The 20722-nt window shown below is 44.1% G+C and overlaps 1 protein-coding gene across 2 annotated transcripts in view; it reads left to right on the top strand.

Moving 5' to 3' along the window:
- Positions 1–1970, top strand: part of rcc1l (RCC1 like) — a 37269-nt gene extending 35299 nt beyond the window's left edge. For both annotated transcript variants that reach the window (XM_063031559.1, XM_063031561.1), the window contains exon 11: positions 271–1970. In XM_063031559.1, coding sequence (XP_062887629.1) covers positions 271–348 — 78 coding nt within the window. In that variant the 3' untranslated portion in view covers positions 349–1970. The remainder of the gene's footprint in view (positions 1–270) is intronic.
- Positions 1971–20722: the final 18752 nt, after the last annotated feature.

Below are 20722 nucleotides of genomic sequence, written 5' to 3'. Positions count from 1 at the left end.
AAGTCAGTGCGTAACTCCAGGTCGGGGTCTTCAAAAGAACCTTGAAAGGGGAAAAGAGATGTCAAAAGATAGAAACAGAGCTGTTTCCAAAGATGCAAGCGAAGGAGTTTAGCGCCATCATCTCTCAGCACCGCCCTCCGAATAGCAAGTTGCAAGACAGAAATCCTCACTCAGACACATGTATCTGATCTGCACACTCAGCTTGTGGAGATCAAGTGGAACCCACTGCTCTGGAAGAGATGACTAATTGTATTTGTTTATGTGTTTCAGGTGACGGTACAAGGAGAGGTCATGGACGTGGCTTGTGGGGTCGACCACATGGTGGCAATGACAAAAACATTCATCTGACCGGATGGCCCATGAAGAGAATGATTACAAAACATGCCTGACTCTTGGCAAAAACTGATTCAAGTACTCAACTTGAACCTCCCACGGGGGCTCATTTTGAACGAGACATGGGTTTCCGGTTTTACTCCCGTGTTCACAATGGACCAAATGTGTTCAAATGACAAAGAGTGACCTGGCCATCCTGACTTCTATTTCTTTTAAGACTGAGTGGTGAAATTATTTAAGCACTATGCAGTGAAATTAATACTACAGCTGTGATGATGTTGACCAATGAATGTCACCTCACCCGCTCATACAGGGATTTCTACCTCAACAATCACGCCAACAAACGGGCTTATATGGATAAAAATTCCTCTGTTGCAAGTGCCATAGTTCTCAACTAATTTTTCACTATGATGTGGTTTCAAGATTCACAGCTTTCCCTGTTCGATTGTCTGCTGGCTCTGGGGTTTCATGTCAAGGTACTTGCAGTGAGAGAGCCGCATGGAAGAACTGAGCTGCTGTGACTTCCCCACACAGTGATGTGGCCACACTGCCGGTACCCAGTAATATAGGCTAAATAGCACACCAACTACACTGAGACAGGATTCATCTGTAAAATATTTCTCTACCTCAGTCAAACATCTCTTGACAATCATACAGCAAGGAAATGGGTGCTTTGGTCCAGGCCAATTGAACCATAGTCCTCTAAACCAGAGGGTCCCCAGACCCCTCGGTTAATGGCATAAAAACATTGGGAACCCTTGAGCTGAAGCTTTCCTATCCATGTACCTGTCCAAGTACCATTTAAATATTAAGGTGCTTAACCACTTCCTCTGACAACTTGATCCATATATGGATCACTCTCTAGGTGAAAAAGTTCCCCCTCAGGTTCCTGTTATATCTCTTCCCTCATCTTAAACCTGTGCCTCTGGTTCATGATTTCTCCATCCCTGGTAAAAATGTATAATTGTTAAAAATAACAATGGCAATGGGCACCCGGAGCCACCTCCCTGGAGAGCATCAAATGGAGTGCATTCCTCAGCTGCCAGTTCCTTTCTGGCAGAAGGGCTCTCCTAGTTTTAGAGGGATTTCCTCAGACAGTAGGAAATGGAACTGGTTCCAGACAGACATGGGTGGAGCCTGAGCCAGAGCTAGGGTGAATAAAGTGAGTAAGATTGGGTAGTGAACGTGACTTATGGGGGTTTCCAGTGGGTTTGTTGGAATATGTCTCAAACATTTCTAAGGAACCTGCATCCCAGCTTTATGGACAAACTGCCCTCTGTTGACGGAATATTGTTTCACAGTTAAACAAACATCTATCAGTTGACACTGGGCCTGAAGAGGGCAGTGAATCCCAGTCCCACAATAAACTCTCCAATTACATTACTCATCTGCCTTAAAGGGAAAGCAAGACACATTCTCATAACACTGGACAACAATTTTTTTCAAAAGTGTTGCTTCCTCAGAACTTTTTTTGTTTGTGATAGACTGCTTGAAGATGAACACAAATATAATTTCAGACTACTTGTATCACATCGGAATTTGGAGAAACAACAAATTAACTTTTATTGAATATAATGTGTTTAATTGCATAATGGTGCTGATGCTTTGCAATAGTTGAACTAAATTAAAAATATTTTGTTAATGATTTTCATTTGTACTCAGTGTTGGAGGCTTCTCACTTAAGTGTCCAACAATAATTCGCCACATTGATGGATTCCAGTTGCCCTGGTATCTTTTCTCCATGACTGCAATGTCCTGGTGAAACCTTTCACCATGCTCGTCACTAACAGCACCAAGCTTTGCAGGGAAGAAGTCTAAATGGGAATGCAGAAAATGAATCTTTAGTGACATATTGCATTTCATGGTTTTATATGCTTGAAGCATGCTTTCAACCAGCTGCATGTAGTTTGGTGCTCTATAGATGCTGAGAAAAATTTCAACAACTTCCTTGAACGCCTTCAATGTGATTTTCTCCGGTCCCACTAGAAATTCTTCAAATTGCCTGTCACTGATGACCTGTTTGATTTGTGGACCAACAAAAATGCTTTCCTTAATCTTGGCATCAGTTGTTCTGGGAAGCATCTGTCTCAAATATCAAAATCCTTCATAAAAATTTTTGTGCCTGGTGATAGCAAATTCTATGCTTACAGTCCTGAACCCAATAATTATTACTAAAACCTGTCCTGCCATGCAGCAGCCGGGCTGCCTAAGTATGCCCAAGCACGCCTGGGCAAGATAGGAAACTTTCCAGCTTACATTGTAGGCAACATTTTAATTGACTTGAATTATGAATTAAAATACTAAACATAAGTTTATTAAAAAATGGTGCGTGATAGGGAAATTTCATGGTGATTTTCATGATCAGTAGCCCAAAATTCATTAGATACACCTAAAGGTATTCAGGAAGCAAAATCTTTGTTGTCCAGTGTTATTGGCCCTTGAACAACCAAAACGACGGGGCTGGGCTTGGAATGTCAGCTCGCATTGGGTTATAAAATTCCTGCAACCATCGGGATCACCAGAATATCTGCCTGGTGGTGGAATACTCAGTTCCTGAACAGTCATGAGAGTCAGATCTGGTTCAGGTGAGGGAGCATTAGTGGTAGAGATTGCTGGGGCAGCAGAAAAGGAGGACCTGCGAGATGCTGGGAGTGGGTCTGAGGTGGCCTGAAGCTGCTGAACTGAGCTGCCAAGAACGTTACTGGCTGTCAGCTGACACTGGTTGTTCACAATAAGTTTGTGGCTGGTGGCCATGAGTGCAGAGATCGCAGACACCCGAGTCCGATTGTCTGCTGTTGAACAGTTGCGGCTTGGGACGATACATGTTCCTCCAAGTGAGACTGGGCTTGTTGGCAGGAGGTTATCTGCCTCATTGCCTCCGTAACTTCACTGAGAACAGATTCCATTGCCTGTAGCTTATCTCCTACCTGACCAATGAATCCTATGGCCAAGGTCAGCTGCTCTCTCTCTGCTGGGTCCATCTTTGTTGTTGAGACTTGCTGTCACCAGGTTCGGATAGGGCCCAAGTGCGGAGTGAAAGACAGTTCAGAGATTTTAATGCGAACAGTGTGACGGGGGAAATAAAACAATAAACACTAGGCCAAACAAGACTGTTAACAAAAACTCTCAAAGGGAAAACGAAGCCTACACTGCAGCTGAAAAGAACATTAAACATTAAACGAATACCGCTAGTCTTCAGAGTCAGGTGACTCGAAAGTCCAATTTCTCAGAGAAGGCCAAATACAAACAGCAGCAAAGCATTGCTGTGCTCTGTCCAAGTCTCGACAAGCGCTACGACAACGAGTATGGAGTTAAATACCACCATGATTAAATAATAATTAGCTGAAGTGCAAATTCACAAGCGCAATTGCCATATCTACTGTGCTGCCAAATCCGTGGTTGTGACAGGATCCCATGCCTCCTTACTTTCTCAATAAGCTTTGCATGGGGTACTTTGTCAAATACTTTGCCGAAATCCATATACACTACATCTACTGCTCCACCTTCATCAATGTGTTTAGTCACATCCTCAAAAAATTCAATCAGGCTCATAAGGTACGACCTGCCTTTGACAAAGCCGTGCTGACTATTCCTAATCATATTATGCCTCTCCACATATTCATAAATCCTGCCTCTCAGGATCTTCTCCATCAACTTACCAACCCCTGAAGTAAGACTCACTGGTCTATAATTTCCTGGGCTATCCCTACTCCCTTTCTTGAATAAGGGAACAACATCCACAACCCTCCATTCCTCCAGAACCTCTCCCGTACCCATTGATGATGCAAAGATCATTGTCAGAGACTCAGCAATCTCCTCCCTCATCTCCCACAGTAGCCTGGGGTACATCTCGTCCGGTCCTGGTGACTTATCCAACTTGTTACTTTTCTAAAGCTCCAGCACATCCTCTTCCTTAATATCTACATGCTCAAGCTTTTCAGTCCACTGTAAGTCATCCCTACAATCGCCAAGATCCTTTTCCGTAGTGAATACTGAAGCAAAGTACTCATTAAGTACGTCTGCTATCTCCTCCGGTTCCATACACACTTTCCCACTGTCACACTTGATTAGTCCTGTTCTCTCACGTCTTATCCTCTTGCTCTTCACATACTCATAGAATGACTTGGGGTTTTTCTTAATCCTGTCCACCAAGGCCTTCTTATGGCCGCTTCTGGCTCTCCTAATTTCTTTCTTCGCTCCCTCCTGCTAGCCTTATAATCTTCTAGATCTCTATCATTACCCAGTTCTTTGAACCTTTCATAAGCTCTTCTTTTCTTCTTGACTAGATTTACAATAGCCTTTGTACACCATGGTTCCTGTACCCTACCATCCTTTCCCTGTCTCATTGGAACGTACCTATGCAGAACTCTACGCAAATATCCCCTGAACATTTGCCACATTTCTTCCATACATTTCCCTGAGAACATCTGTTCCCAATTTATGATCCCAGGTTCCTGCCTGATAGCCTCATACTTCCTCTTACTCCAATTAAATACTTCCCTAACTTGTCTGCTCCTATCCCTCTCCAGTTCTATGGTAAAGGAGATAGAACTGTGATAACTATCTCCAAAATGCCCCCCCACTGAGAGATTTGACATCCGACCAGGTTCATTTCCCAATACCAGATCAAGTACAGCCTCTCCTCTTGTAGGCTTATCTACATATTGTGTCAAGAAACCTTCCTGAACATACCTAACAAACTCCACCCCATCTAAACCCCTCGCCCTAGGGACATGCCAATTAATATTTGGGAAATTAAAATCTCCCACCACAACAACCCTGTTATTATTACACCTTTCCAGAATCTGCCTCCCTATCTGCTCCTCGATGTCCCTGTTACTATTGGGTGGTCTGTTTAAAAAAACACCAAGTAGAGTTATTGACCCCTTCCTATTCTTAACTTCCACCCGCAGAGACTCCATAGACAACCCCTCCATGTCTTCCTCCTTTTCTACAGCCGTGACACTATCTCTGATCAACAGTGCCAGACCTCTTTTGTCTCATATATCACCATTTTCATTTCCTGAGGTTCATTTCCCTGCAGGCACACTCAATAAATCTATAATATAATAACCATAACAGAAATCAACAAAAGACCACACCAATCTGGGCAAAAGACAACAAACTGCAAATACAGAAATAAATTGATATTGGGAACATGAGATGAAGAGTTCTTGAAAGGGAGTCCATTGGTCGAGGGAACATTTTAATGATGGGGCAAGTGAAATCATTTCCTTTGATTCAAAAGCCTGATGGTTTAAGGGTATCAACTGTTCCTGAATCTGGTGATGTGAGTCCTGGGCTCCCATACCTTCTTCCTGATGGCAACAGTGAGAAGAGGGAACAAGAGAAAAAGGTGCAGGAGTAGGTTATCTGGCCTGTCGAGCCTGCTCTGCCTTCCTGCCTTCTCCCCATAATCCTTAATACCCTGCTGTGCAAAAATCTATCAAATTGTGTCTTAAGTGTATTTAATGAAGTAGCCTCTACTGTTTCTCTGGGCAGAGAATTCCAAAGATTCACTACAGGAAAAGCAGTTTCTCCTCATCTCCATCTTAAACCTATTCCTCTGAATTCTGAGGCCATGTCTCCCGGTTCTTGTCTCACTCACCAGCGGAAGCACCTTTCTTGCCTCTACTTTACCTATTGCTTTCAGAATTTTAGATAATTCTGTGAGATTCCTTCTCACTCTTCTGAATTTCAGCAGTATAGTCCTAGGCAAGTCAATCTCTCCCCATAGGCTAACACCCTAATCTCTGGAGTCAACCTGGTGAACCTTCCCAAATACATCAGGCATGAACATATAGTGGAGCAGACTCGATGGGCTAAATGACTTAATTTTGCTCCTATGTCTTATGGTCTAACATTCCATCTGCCTTCTTCATAACCTGTTGCACTGGCAAATCAACTTTTTGTGATTCATGCACAAGACTAAACCTCACTGCTCCCTGTTCATATTGATGGTGAAGATGTGGATGTGATGAGGACCTACAAATACCTGAGGGTGCACCTGGATGGCATATTTGAGGGGAGCACCAACACAGAGGCTGTGTACAAGAAGGGCCAGAGACGCCTCTACTTCCAGAGGAGACTGAGGTCCTTTGGAGTATATAGGATCTCCTTCACATGCTCTACCAGTCTGTTGATGCCAGTACAATATTCTATGTGGTGGTGTGCTGGGGCAATGGCATCAACTCAGATGATGCCAACCAGCTCAAAAACTGATGGGAAAGGCTGGCTCTGTTATAGGAGTCAAACTGGACACTCTGGAGGCTGTGGCAGAACAAACGACCTTACGGAAAATCCTGGCAATGCTAGACAATGTTTCTCACCCTCTGTGTGCCCCCTTGGCTGAACAGAGGAGCATTTTTGGTAATAGACTAAGACAACTTTGCTGCTTCAAAGAACGCTAGATCAGGTCCTCCTCCCTTAGTTGTCTTCCGTTGATTTTTAAAAGCTGCCAATCCTCTAACTTCACACCAACTTTTGCTCTATTATATGCCCCCTCTTTGGCTTTGACTTCTCTTGTCAATCACAGTTGTGTCACCCTGCCTTTAGAATACTTCTTCTTCCTTGGGATGTATCTATCCTACGCTTCCAAATAGTTTCCAAAAACTCCAGCCATCGCTGCTCTGTTGTCACGCCAGCTTGTGTTCCCTTCCTATAAATTCTGATCAACTCCTCTCTCATGCTTCTGCAACTCCTTTTACTCCATTGTAATACTGATACACTTGACTTTAGCTTCTCCTTTTCAAATTGCAGGGTTAATTGTATCATACTATGATCACTGCCTTCTAAGGGTTCCTTTACCTTAAGCTCTCTAAACAATTCCATTTCAGTGCACAACAAGTTTGCTGATGATACAAAGATTGGAGGTGTAGTAGACAGTGAGGAAGGTTTTCAGAGCCTGCAGAGGGACTTGGACCAGCTGGAAAAATGGGCTGAAAAATGGCAGATGGAGTTTAATACTGACAAGTGTGAGGTATTGCACGTTGGAAGGACAAACCAACGTAGAACATACAGGGTTAATGGTAAGGCACTGAGGAGTGCAGTGGAACAGAGGGATCTGGGAATACAGATACAAAATTCCCTAAAAGTGTCGTCACAGGTAGATAGGGTCGTAAAGAGAGCTTTTGGTACATTGGCCTTTATTAATTGTAGTATTGGGTATAATTGTGTTCAGTTTTGGTCACCAAATTACAGGAAGGATATAAATAAGGTTGAAAGAGTGCAGAGAAGGTTTACAAGGATGTTGCCGGGACTTGAGAAACTCAGTTACAGAGAAAGGTTGAATAGGTTAGGACTTTATTCCCTGGAGTGTAGAAGAATGAGGGGAGATTTGATAGAGGTATATAAAATTATGATAGGTATAGTTAGAGTGAATGCAAGCAGGCTTTTTCCACTGAGGCAAGGGGAGAAAAAAAACAGAGGACATGGGTTAAGGGTGAAGGGGGAAAAGTTTAAAGGGAACATTGGGGGGGCTTCTTCACACAGAGAGTGGTGGGAGTATGGAATGAGCTGCCACACGAGGTGGTAAATGCGGGTTCTTTTTTAACACTTAAGAATAAATTGGACAGATACATGGATAGGAGGTGTATGGAGGGATATGGTCTGTGTGCAGGTTAGTGTTACTAGGCAGAAAATGGTTCAGCACAGCCAAGAAGGGCCAAAGGGCCTGTTTCTGTGCTGTAGTTTCTATGGTTCTATGGTTCTAACACCAATCCAGAATAGCTGATCCCCCACTGGCCTCAACCACGAGCTTCTCTAAAACCAGTCTTGTAGGCAACCTAGAAACTCCCCTTGGGATCTCTCACCAATTTAATATTGCCAATCTACCTGCATATTGAGATCCCCTATGACGACGTAACATTGCCTTTTGACATTCACATTCTTTCTCTCATTGTAGACGACATTTTTGCTACTGTTCAGAGGTTTGTATAAAACTCCCAATAAGGCCTTTTTACCCTTGCAGTTTCTTAGCTCCACTCACAATGATCCTACACAATGAAGATGACACAAAATTTGGGGGGGACAGGCTAATAACATTTAGGCAGCAGAATCAATACAGTTAGATCTAAACAAAATCCAGATGTGGACAGATAAATGGCAGATGAAATTCAATGTAAGTAAATGTAAAGTATTACATATAGGAAGTAAAAATATTACAATGGGGGTCTTGAGTTAGAAAGTGCTCTGTATGAGAAGGATTTGTGGAGGATCAGAGGGATCTTGGGGTCCGAGTCCATAGGACTCTCAAAGCCGCTGCGCAGGTTGACTGTGTGGTTACAAAGGCATATGGTGCATTGGTGTTCATCAATCGTGGCATTGAGCTTAAGAGCCGAGAGGTAATGTTGCAGCTATGTAGGACTCTGGTCAGACCCTACTTGGAGCACTGTGCTCAGTTCTTGTCACCTCACTACAGGAAGAATGTAGAAACTATAGAAAGGGTGCAGAGGAGATTTACAAGGATGTTGCCTGGATTGGGGAGCATGCCCTATGAGAATAGGTTGAGTGAACTCGGCCTTTTCTCCTTGGAGCGACAGAGGATGAGAGATGACCTGATAGAGGTGTATAAGATGATGAGAGGCATTGATCGTGTGGATAGTCAGAGGCTTTTTCCCAGGGCTGAAATGGCTAACACAGTTTTAAAGTGCTGGGGAGTAGGTACAGAGGAGATGTCAGGGGTAAGTTTTTTTAATGCAGAGAGTGGTAAGTGTGTGGAATGGGCTGCCAGCAATGGTGGTGGAGGCAGATACGATAGGGTCTTTTAAGAGACTCCTGGATAGGTATGTGGACCTTAGAAAAATAGAGGGCTATGGGTAACTGTAGGTAATCTCTAAAGTAAGTACATGTTCGGCACAGCATTGTGGGCCGAAGGGCCTGCATTTTGCTGTAGGTTTTCTATGTTTCTATTTGGGCACCCTGATAGACTCGTCTAGACAATGCACTGAAGCAATTAAGAAGCCTAATAGAACGTTGGACTATATAATGCGCTCAGTGGAGTTCAAGTCTAGAGATGTTCTCCTTAAGCTGTGTGATATGCTTGTGAGGCCACATCGAGTACTGCGTACAATTTTGGTCTCCATATTTTGTGAGGGTTGTGAAGGCAGTGGAGGGAGTTCAGACAAGAGCATCTAGACTCATGTAAGGTCTGCAAGGTCTGAGCTATGAAGAAAGGATGAAAGAATGAAATCTTTTTAGCCTAAGTAGACATAGAATGAGAGGAGTGTTCGTAGACATAGAAGTGTTGAAAATCATTAAGCAAGGATGCCAACTGCTACTTCAAAACTAATCCATCAACAAGGACATGGGGCCATAGGTGGAGACTGGTTAAGGGGAAATTTCAGATTAACATCAGGAAGCATTTCTTTACACAGTGAGTAGTGACCATATGGAGCAAACTAAACAGTTGTGTAGTTGAAAGTAGTACCTTAGAGACTTTAAATCTAAACTCAATTGTTATTTCGGCACACTATGTGAATTGGAATTTTAATGAGGTTTGTTGGGCTGAATGGCCTGTTCTCATCAAAAACTTTCTGATGTTCTAGTGTACACCTTCCAATCCTATGTCACCTCTTTCTAATGATTTGACTTCATTTTTTTTTCATCAACAGAGCCACCCCACACCTCTGCCTACCTGCCTGTCCGTTTGATACAATGTGTATTCTTAGATGTTAAGCTTCCAGCTAGAGTCTTCTTTCAGCCACGATTCAGTGATGCCCAGAACATCATACCAGGGTCCGTGAGTTTCAGGGAGCAGGAGTGAGTGCCATTGCTATTTCAAAGGAAAAAGTACTAGGCAAACTCAAAGGTCTTAATGTGAATAAGACACCTGGGCCAAATGGACTACACCCAGAGTCCTGAGAAAGGTTGCTGAAGAGATCACAAATGCATTGGTCATGATCTTTCAAGAATCACTTGATTCTGGCATGGTCCTGGAGGACTGGAAGATTGCAAATGTCACTCCACTCTTTAAGAAGGAAGGAAAGCAAAAGAAAGGAAATTATAGGCCAGTTAGCCAATTAGTGGTTGGGAAAGTGCTGGAGTCTTGTTAGGATGAGGTTTTGAGATACTTGGAGACTAATAATAAAATAAGTCAAAGTCAGCATGGTTTCTGTGAAGGGAGATTTTGCCTGAAAAATCTGTTACAGTTCTTCAAGGAAGTAACAAGCAGGGTGGATGAAGGAGAGGTCGTGGATGTCATGTACTTGGATTTTCAGAAGGCATTTGATAAGGTGCCACTCATGAGGCTACTTAACAAGATAAAATCCTATGGTGTTACAGGAAAGATACTGGCATGGATAGAGGAATGGCTGACAGGCAGGAGACAACAACTGGGATTAAAAGGGGCCTTTTCTGGTTGGCTGCCAGTGACTAGTGGTGTTCCTCAGAGGTCAGTATTGGGACCGCTGCTTTTCACATTGTTTGTCAATGATTCAGATAATGGAATTGATGGCTTTGTGGCAAAGCTTGTGGATGATACGAAGACAGGTGGAGGGGTAGGTAGTGCTGAGGAAGCAATGCGATTGTAGCAGGACTTAGACAAATTGGAAGTGATGGGAAATGTATGATAATGCATTTTGATAAAAGGAACAATAGTGCGGACTATTATCTTGTTGGGGAGAATGTTCAAACATCAGAGGTGCAGAGGGACTTGGGAGTCCCCGTGCAAGACTCCCAGAAGGTTAATTTACAGTTTGAGTCTGTGGTAAAGAAGGCAAATGCAATGTTGGCATTTATTTCATGGGGTATAGAATATTAAAGCCGGAGATAGTGCTGAGGCTTGGTAAGACAAGGAAGGAAGTGATAGCGGTCAAGCCTTGCCACTACCGTTCAGTATACTTCTGTGATTCAAGTTTTGTCCAGAATCGCCACTTTGCATGTGAGATGGTTTTCTGGAGATCATACCGGGACCTTTAGCACTTTGCTTGGTCACCAGAACTAAATAATTCTGATCTAAATAACCAGACCTAAATAACTCTGATCTAAATGACCAGACCCAAATGACTCTGACCTAAATAACATTGATCTAGCCCTCAGCAGACTATGAATCTCTTGGTTCAAATTCTTTCAGGTTAATTGGCCCTCATGTGTGAGTGAGCGGGGAAGTTAATGAGAATGTGGGAAAGATTTAGAATGTGATTAATGTAGGATTGGTGTTGACTGTTGGAGAGAAGGCCCGTTTCTATGTTGTGTGACTTCATAACTAATTTGCTAATAGGGCATGTTGCAATGGGGATATGGGAACTCTGCATTGGGGTTTGGATAGGTAGAGTGGGCAAAACCCCACAGAAGTTTAATTTGGAAAAGAGTGAGGCCAGGTAGAGGAAGCAGAAGTCGGAGTATTATCTAAATAGCAAGACCATAAAACATAGGAGCAGAATTAGGTCATTTGGCCCATCGAGTCTGCTCCACTATTTCATCGTGTTTAATTTACTATCCCTCACAACCCTACTCTCCTGCCTTCTCCCCGTAACCTTTGACACCATGACTAACCAAGAATCTGTCAACCTCTGCTTTAAATATACCCAATGACTTGGCCTCCACAGCCAACTGTGGCAATGACTTTCACAGATTCACCACACTCTGGCTTAAAAAAATTCCTCCTCACCTCTGTCTAAATGGACGTCCTTCAATTCTGAGTTTGTGCCTACTGGTCCAAGTCCCTTCCACTATTGGAAACATTCTCTCCACATCCACTGTCTAGGCCTTTCAATATACAATAGATTTCAGTGAGATTCCTCATTCTTCTAAACCCCAGCAGGTACAAGCCCAGAGCCCAAAGCTCCTCGTGCACTAACACTTCCATTCTGAAATTATTCTCAGGAACCTTCTCTAGGCCCTCTCCAAAGCTAGAACATCTTTTCTTGGATAAGGGCCCAGAAGTGCTCTCTGACCAATGCCTTATAAGCTCCAGCATCATACCCTGGCTTTTATACTCTAGTCATCTCAAAATGAATGCTAACATTGCATTTGCCTTCCTCACCACCAACTCAATCTGCAAGTTAACCTTCAGGGAATCCTGCACAAGGACTCCCAAGTCCCTTTGCACTTCTGAATTTTGAATTTTCTCCCCATTTAGAATATAATCTACACATTTACATTTCCCTGCTCTATATTCCATCTGCCACTTCTTTGCCCATTCTCCCAATCTGTCCAAATCCTTCTGCAGATTTCCTGCTTCCACAACACTGCCTACCTTTGTAACATCTGCAAACTTGGCCACAAAGTCATCAATTCCATCATCCAAATCATTGACATATAACATAGAAACACAGAAAACCTACAGCACAATACAGGCCCTTTGGCCCACGATGCAGTGCCAAACATGTACTTACTTTAGAAATTACCTAGGGTTACCCATAGCCCTCTACTTTTTTAAGCTCCATGTACTTGTCCAGGAGTCTATTAAAAGACCCTATCGTATCCGACTCTACCACCATCACTGGCAGCCCATTCCACGCACTCACCACTCTCTGCATAAACAAAATTACCCCTGATATCTCCTCTGTACCTATTTCCAAAAAATGTTAGCCATCTCAGCCCTGGGGAAAAGTCTCTGACTATCCACACGATCAATACCTCTCATCATCTTATACACCACTATCAGATCACCACTCATCCTCTGTCGCTCCAAGGAGAAAAGGCTGAGTTCATTCAACCTATTCTCATTAGGCATGCTCCCCAATCCAGGCAACATCCTTGTAAATCTCCTCTGCACCCTTTCTATAGTTTCCACATCATTCCTGTAGTGAGGTGACCAGAACTAAGCACAGTACTCCAAGGGGGGTCTGACCAGGGTCCTATATAGCTGCAACATTACCTCTCAGCTCTTAAACTCAATCCCATGCTTGATGAAGGCCAATGCACCATATGCCTTCTTAACCACAGAGTCAACCTGTGCAGCAGCTTTGAGTGTCCTATGGACTCAGACCCCAAGATCCCTCTCATCCTCCACACTGCCAAGAGTCTTACCATTAATACTCTAGTCTACCATCATATTTGACCTACCAAAATGAATCATCTCATATTTATCTGGGTTGAACTCCATCTGCCACTTCTCAGCTCAGTTTTGCATTCTATAAATGTCCCATTGTAATCTCAGACAGCCCTCCACACTATCCACAACACTCCCAATCTTTGTATCATCAGCAAATTTACTAACCCATCCCTCCACTTCCTCATCCAGGTCATTTGTAAAAATCACGAAGAGAAGGGGTCCCAGAATAGATCCCTGAAGTGTCAACCCCCATGCAGAATATGACTAATCTACAACCATTCTTTGTCTTCTGTGGGCAAGCCAGTTCTGGATCCACAAAGCAAGGTCCCCTTGGATCCCATGCCTCCTTACTTTCTCAATAAGCCTTGCATGGGGTACCTTATCAAATGCCTTGCTGAAATCCATATACACTACATCTATGGATCTACCTTCATCAAATGTGAGAAGTGGTCCCAATACCAACCCCTGTGAACACCACATCATCAGCATCCAACCAGAATAGACCACCTTTATTCTGACTCTTTGCCTCCTGCCAGTCAGCCAAACTTCTACAAGATATTCCCTTATTGAAACCATGCTCACTTCAGCCTTTTTTATTATGTGCCTCCAAGTACCCCAAAACTACATCCTTAATAATCGACTCCAACATCTTCTGAACCACTGGGATCAGACTAACTGGCCTATAATTTCTTTTCTTCTATCTCATTGCCTTTTGAAGAGTGGAGTGACATTTGCAATTTTCCAGTCCTCTGGAATCACGCCAGAATCAATTGATTCTTGAAAGATCATTACTAGTGCCTCTGCAATCTCTTGAGTTACCTCTTTCAGAACCCTGGGGTGTAGTCCATTTGGTCCAGGTGATGTAACTATGTTCAGATCTTTCAGCTCCCATAGCACCTTCTCCTTAGTAATAGCAACTACACTCACTTCCGCCCCAACACTATTTTGGCATTTCTGGCAATTCTGTCTTGCACAGTGAAGACTGATGAAAAATACTTATTCATTTCATCCGCCATTTCTTTGTCCTCCATTACTACCTCTGTAGCATAATTTTCCAGTGGTCTGATATCTACTCTTGCCTCTCTTTTGCTCTTTATATAAAACTAATATTCTTGGCTAGCTTACCTTCATATGTCATCATTTCCTTTTTTTATGTTGTTTTAGTTGCCTTCTGTTGGTTTTTATAAGCTTCTCAATTAGAAGCTTCGCTAATTTTTGCTATAGTGTCTTCCTTTTGTTTTCATGCTGTCTTTGTCTTCTCTTATCAGCCATGGATGCCTCATCTTTCCTTTGGATTGCATCTTTGAGATGTATCTATCCTGCACCTTCTGAACTGCCCCCAGAAACTTCAGCCATTGCTTCTCTGCTGTCATCCTTGTTGGAGTCTCATAGTCCGGTCCGTGAAATCCGCATTCTGGTTTTTGGTCCGGTCCATTGTTCCTTATTCCAGGTTTTCCAGTTTTCCCTTGTCCTGTTGTGTGCCTTAATTGAGGCGAATGATTCCTATTTTGGGCTGGACTGTTCCCTTCCCTTCCCCTTCCGTCTGAAGCCTTGCCCTGAAGACTTATCTGCAACCTCATCTGCATTGCTGTCAAGTTCTATCAGCAGAGCAAGACCAGAGCCTTGTTGTTTCTAGATAAGGAACAGTCTTTCATTGTTTGGAACTGTCTCTGTGTCCACACTTTCGCTAGGTAGGTCCGGCCATTTGCCGCTACCTTGAGTTGGGAACAGTCTCTGTGTCCACGCTTTCGCTAGGTAGGTCCGGCCGTTTGCCGCTACCTTGTGTTGAGAACCGTATTTGTGTCCACGCCTTTGCTAGGTAGGTCCGGCTGTTTGCCGTGACCCTGTGTTGGGAACTGTCTCTTTGTGCCCTCGCCCCTGCTGGGTAGGTCTGGCCGTTTGCTGCTACCTTGAGTGGAGATCTGTCTCTCAGTGTTCTGTGTACGAGTCCCGGCCCTACGCCCTGCTCCCTAGGAGGGGTCCTGACTCTGTGTAGAGCCCCGGCCCCAAGTCCGGCTCTGTGTTCCATGTTCCTGTCTCGACCAAGGCTCTGCGTTCCTGTTCTCGCTCAACCAAGGCTCTGCGTTCCTGTCTCCCTCGACCAAGTCAAGGCTTCGTGTTCTCGTCCTCCCTCGACCAAGGCTTTGTGTTCCTGTTCTCCCTCGACCAAGGCTCTGCATTCCTGTTCTCCCTCGACCAAGTCAAGGCTTTGTGTTCTTGTCCTGTCCATGTGCCTCGCCCAGCCTAGTGCTGGGGTTCCCTCGTCCTGTCCAGGAGTCTCGTGTCCAGTCCTGTTGCCACTCCTCATCCTGTAGCCACGTCTTGTCCTCGCCTGGATCCGGGGTCCAAGCCCGAGTCAAGACCCCGGTTCCGGGTCCCTTTCCAGTCTCTGGCTCGGAGTCCTTGTCCAGGTTCCAAGTTCCAAGTCCAGGTCCCACTTTCCTAGTCTAGTCCCAGCCCAGTCCCTGTATCCTAGTCTTGTCCAGGGCCTGTGTCTTGTCCAGCATTGTTTGTCCCACTTCCCTTGCTTGCTTGACACACCTAGTCCTGTTCCTAGTACTTCAGTGTCCGTGTCTTGCATTTGGGTCCGCCTCCAATGCCCCCCTTTATGACATGGAGTCACCTTCCAATCAGCTTTTGCCGGCTTCTCTCTCATGCCTCTGTAATTCCCTTTACTCCACTGTAATACTGATACATCTGACTTTAGCTTCTCCCTGTCAAACTGCATTTTTTGAACACTGTCTGCCAATGGTTCCTTTACCTTAAGCTCCCTAATCAAACCTGGTTCATTACAGAACACTCAACCCAGAGCAGCCTTTCTCCGAGGTGGCCTCGACCATAAGCTGCTCTTAATAAAAAAGCCATCTTGTAGGCATTCAACAAATTCCATTTCTTGGGATTGGCACCAGACTGATTTTTCCAATCTACCTGCATATTGAAATCCCCTATGACTGTTGTAGCATTGCCCTTTTTAGATGTCATTTCATTTCCCCATTGTAATTTTTATGGCACATTCTGGCTACTGTTTGGAGGCTTGTATATAACTCCCATTAGGGTCTCTTTACACTCGCAGTTTCTTATCCTTGTCTGTAAGGATTCTATACCTTCTGATCTCGTGTCACCTCTTTCTCAGAATTTGATTTTATTTTACCAACAGTCACATCGCTCCTTCTGCCTGCCCGGTGTCCTGTCAGCACAATGTGTATCCTTGGATGTTGTGCTTACAACTACGATCTTTCAGCCACGACTCAGTGATGCCCACAATGTCATACCTGCCAACCTCTAACTGCGCTACAAGATAGAAACATAGAAAATAGGTGCAGGAGTAGGCCATTCAGCCCTTCGAGCCTGCACCGCCATTCAGTACGATCATGGCTGATCATCCAACTCAGAACCCTGTACTTGCCTTCCCCCCATACCCCCTGATCCCTTTAGCCACAAGGGCCATATCTAACTCCCTCTTAAATATAGCCAATGAACTGGCCTCAACTGTTTCCTGTGGCAGAGAATTCCACAGATTCACCACTCTCTGTGTGAAGAAGTTTTTCCTTATCTCAGTCCTAAAAGGCTTCCCCTTTGTCCTCAAACTGTGACCCCTCATTCTGGACTTCCCCAACATCGGGAACAATCTTCCTGCATCTAGCCTGTCCAATCCCTTTAGGATTTTATACGTTTCAATAAGATCCCCCCCCCCAATCTTCTAAATTCCAACGAGTATAAGCCTAGTCGATCCAGTCTTTCATCATATGAAAGTCCTGCCATCCCAGGAATCAATCTGGTGAACCTTCTTTGTACTCCCTCTATGGCAAGAATGTCTTTCCTCAGATTAGGGGACCAAAACTGCACACAATACTCCAGGTGTGGTCTCACCAAGGCCTTGTACAACTGCAGTAGTACCTCCCTGCTCCTGTACTCGAATCCTCTCGCTATAAATGCCAGCATACCATTCACCTTTTTCACCGCCTGCTGTACCTGCATGCCCACTTTCAATGATGACTGGAATACAATGACACCCAGGTCTCGTTGCACCTCCCCTTTTCCTAATCGGCCACCATTCAGATAATAATCTGTTTTCCTGTTTTTGCCACCAAAGTGGATGACCTCACATTTATTCACATTAAATTGTATCTGCCATGAATTTGCCCACTCACCTAACCTATCCAAGTCACCCTGCATCCTCTTAGCATCCTCCTCACAGCTAACACTGCCACCCAGCTTCATGTCATCTGCAGACTTGGAGATGCTGCATTTAATTCCCTCATCTAAGTCATTAATATATCTTGTAAACAACTGGGGTCCCAGCACTGAGCCTTGCGGTACCCCACTAGTCACTGCCTGCCATTCTGAAAAGGTCCCGTTTATTCCCACTCTTTGCTTCCTGTCTGCCATCTGCTTTATTCCGTATACTGCATGCATTCAAATTTAACACCTGTATCAGTCCTGTATTCATCACCCTTGTTGTTTTTGCCCCCATGTTACAGTTCACCTCACTCAATTGACTGCCTGTCTTTCCTCACAGTCCCACTACCCACTGCATTGACTTGTATACCAACTGCCCCATCCTCAGCCCTATCACTGTTTCCAATCACTGGAATTCAAAGAGAATGAGGTGTAACCTAACTGAAACCTAACAAATGGTGAAAGGCCTTGATAGAGTGGATGTGGAGAGGATGTTTCCTATAACGGGAGAGTCTAAGACTAAATCCTCCCCCAACAGTTCTAGCAAACCTACCCGTGGGGATATTGCCCCCCCCACCCCCCACCTCGGGTTCAGGTGTAACCCGTTTGTTTTGTAGTGGAAAGAGTGGATTCCTGAGGGATCCTAGCATTCTAGTGCAGGAATCAGGAATCACACAAAGGGAAACATCGGACACAGGACATTGGTAAGAAGGCCAATGAAGGTTTTTGCAATTAGTGTAAGTGGCTGGACTTTAACAACTGAACACTGTTACACCGTTGATCTGGGGGCACTGATTTAGGAAAGGGGAGACCAGGAAGGATTGGAGAGGTGATTGGAGAGATTGACATGAAAGAACCCTTAGGAGGCAGTGATCATAACATGATTGAGTTCACTGTGAAATTAGAAAAAGAGAAGCCGAAATCTGATGTGTCGGTGTTTCAGTGGAGTAAAGGAAACTACAGTGGCATGAGAGAGGAACTGGCCAAAGTTGACTGGAAAGGGACACTGGCGGGAAAGACGGCAGAGCAGCAGTGGCTGGAGTTTATGTGAGAAATGAGGAATGTGCAAGACAGGTATATTCCAAAAAAGAAGATATTTTCAAGTGGAAAAAGGATGCAACCGTGGTTGACAAGAGAAGTCAAAGCCAAAGTTAAAGCTAAGGAGAGGGCATACAAGGAAGCAAAAATTAGTGGGAAGACAGAGGATTGGGAAGTCTTTAAAACCTTACAAAAGGAAACCAAGAAGGTCATTAAGAGAGAAAAGATTAACTATGAAAGGAAACTAGCAAATAATATCAAAGAGGATACTAAAAGCTTTTTCAAGTATATAAAGAGTAAAAGACAGGTGAGAGTAGATATAGGACCGATAGAAAATGATACTGGAGAAATTGTAATGGGAGATGAGGAGATGGCAGAGGAACTGAACAAGTATTTTGCATCAGTCTTCACTGAGGAAGACAGCAGGATACCAGACACTCAAGGGTGGCAGGGAAGAGAAGTGTGCGCAGTCACAATTATGACAGAGAAAGTACTCAGGAAGCTGAATAGGCTAAAGGTCGATAAATCTCCTGGACCAGATGGAATGCACCCTCGTGTTCTGAAGGAAGTAGCTGTGGAGATTGCGGAGGCATTAGCGATGATCTTTCAAAAGTCGATAGATTCTGGCATGGTTCCAGAAGACTGGAAGATTGCAAATGTCACTCCGCTATTTAAGAAAGGGGCAAGGAAGCAAAAAGGAAATTATAGACCTGTTAGCTTGACATCAGTGGTTGGGAAGTTGTTGGAGTCGATTGTCAAGGATGAGGTTACAGAGTACCTGGAGGCACATGACAGGATAGGCAGAACTCAGCATGGATTCCTTAAAGGAAAATCCTGCCTGACAAACCTATTACAATTTTTTGAGGAAATTACCAGTAGGCTAGACAAGGGAGATGCAGTGGATGTTGTATATTTGGATTTTCAGAAGGCCTTTGACAAGGTGCCACACATGAGGCTACTTAACAAGATAAGAGCCCATGGAATTACAGGAAAGTTACATACGTGGAAAGAGCGTTGGCTGATTGGCAGGAAACAGAGAGTGGGAATAAAGGGATCCTATTCTGGTTGGCTGCCGGTTACCAGTGGTGTTCCACAGGGGTCCGTGTTGGGGCCGCTTCTTTTTACATTGTACATCAACGATTTGGATTATGGAATAGATGGCTTTGTGGCTAAGTTTGCTGATGATACGAAGATAGGTGGAGGGGCCGGTAGTGCTGAGGAAACGGAGAGTCTGCAGAGAGACTTGGATAGATTGGAAGAATGGGCAAAGAAGTGGCAAATGAAGTACAATGTTGGAAAGTGTATGGTTATGCGCTTTGGCAGAAAAAATAAATGGGCAGACTATTATTTAAATGGGGAAAGAATTCAAAGTTCTGAGATGCAACGGGACTTGGGAGTCCTCGTACAGGATACCCTTAAAGTTAACCTCCAGGTTGAGTCAGTAGTGAAGAAGGCGAATGCAATGTTGGCATTCATTTCTAGAGGAATAGAGTGTAGGAGCAGGGATGTGATGTTGAGGCTCTATAAGGCGCTGGTGAGACCTCACTTGGAGTACTGTGGGCAGTTTTGGTCTCCTTATTTAAGAAAGGATGTGCTGACATTGGAGAGGGTTCAGAGAAGATTCACTGGAATGATTCCGGGAATGAGAGGGTTAACACATGAGGAACGTTTGTCCGCTCTTGGACTGTATTCCTTGGAGTTTAGAAGAATGAGGGGGGACCTCATAGAAACATTTCGAATGTTAAAAGGCATGGACAGAGTGGATGTGGCAAAGTTGTTTCCCATGATGGGGGAGTCTAGTACGAGAGAGCATGACTTCAGGATTGAAGGGCACCCTTTCAGAACAGAAATGCGAAAAAATTTTTTAGTCAGAGAGTGGTGAATCTATGGAATTTGTTGCCACAGGCAGCAGTGGAGGCCAAGTCATTGAGTGTATTTAAGGCAGAGATTGATAGGTATCTGAGTAGCCAGGGCATCAAAGGTTATGGTGAGAAGGCGGGGCAGTAGGATTAAATAGGATAAAATGGATCAGCTCATGATAAAATGGTGGAGCAGACTCGATGGGCCGAATGGCCTACTTCTGCTCCTTTGTCTTATGGTCTTATGATTCACAGCCAATTCCTGGTTTGAGAGCATTGTTCTATGATGAACAGTTAAGAAATGGTAGACCTATAT

The sequence above is a fragment of the Mobula hypostoma genome, chromosome 23 (assembly GCF_963921235.1).
Source record: "Mobula hypostoma chromosome 23, sMobHyp1.1, whole genome shotgun sequence".
Taxonomy (NCBI): domain Eukaryota; kingdom Metazoa; phylum Chordata; class Chondrichthyes; order Myliobatiformes; family Myliobatidae; genus Mobula; species Mobula hypostoma.
This window is presented reverse-complemented; position numbering and strand designations above follow the sequence as displayed.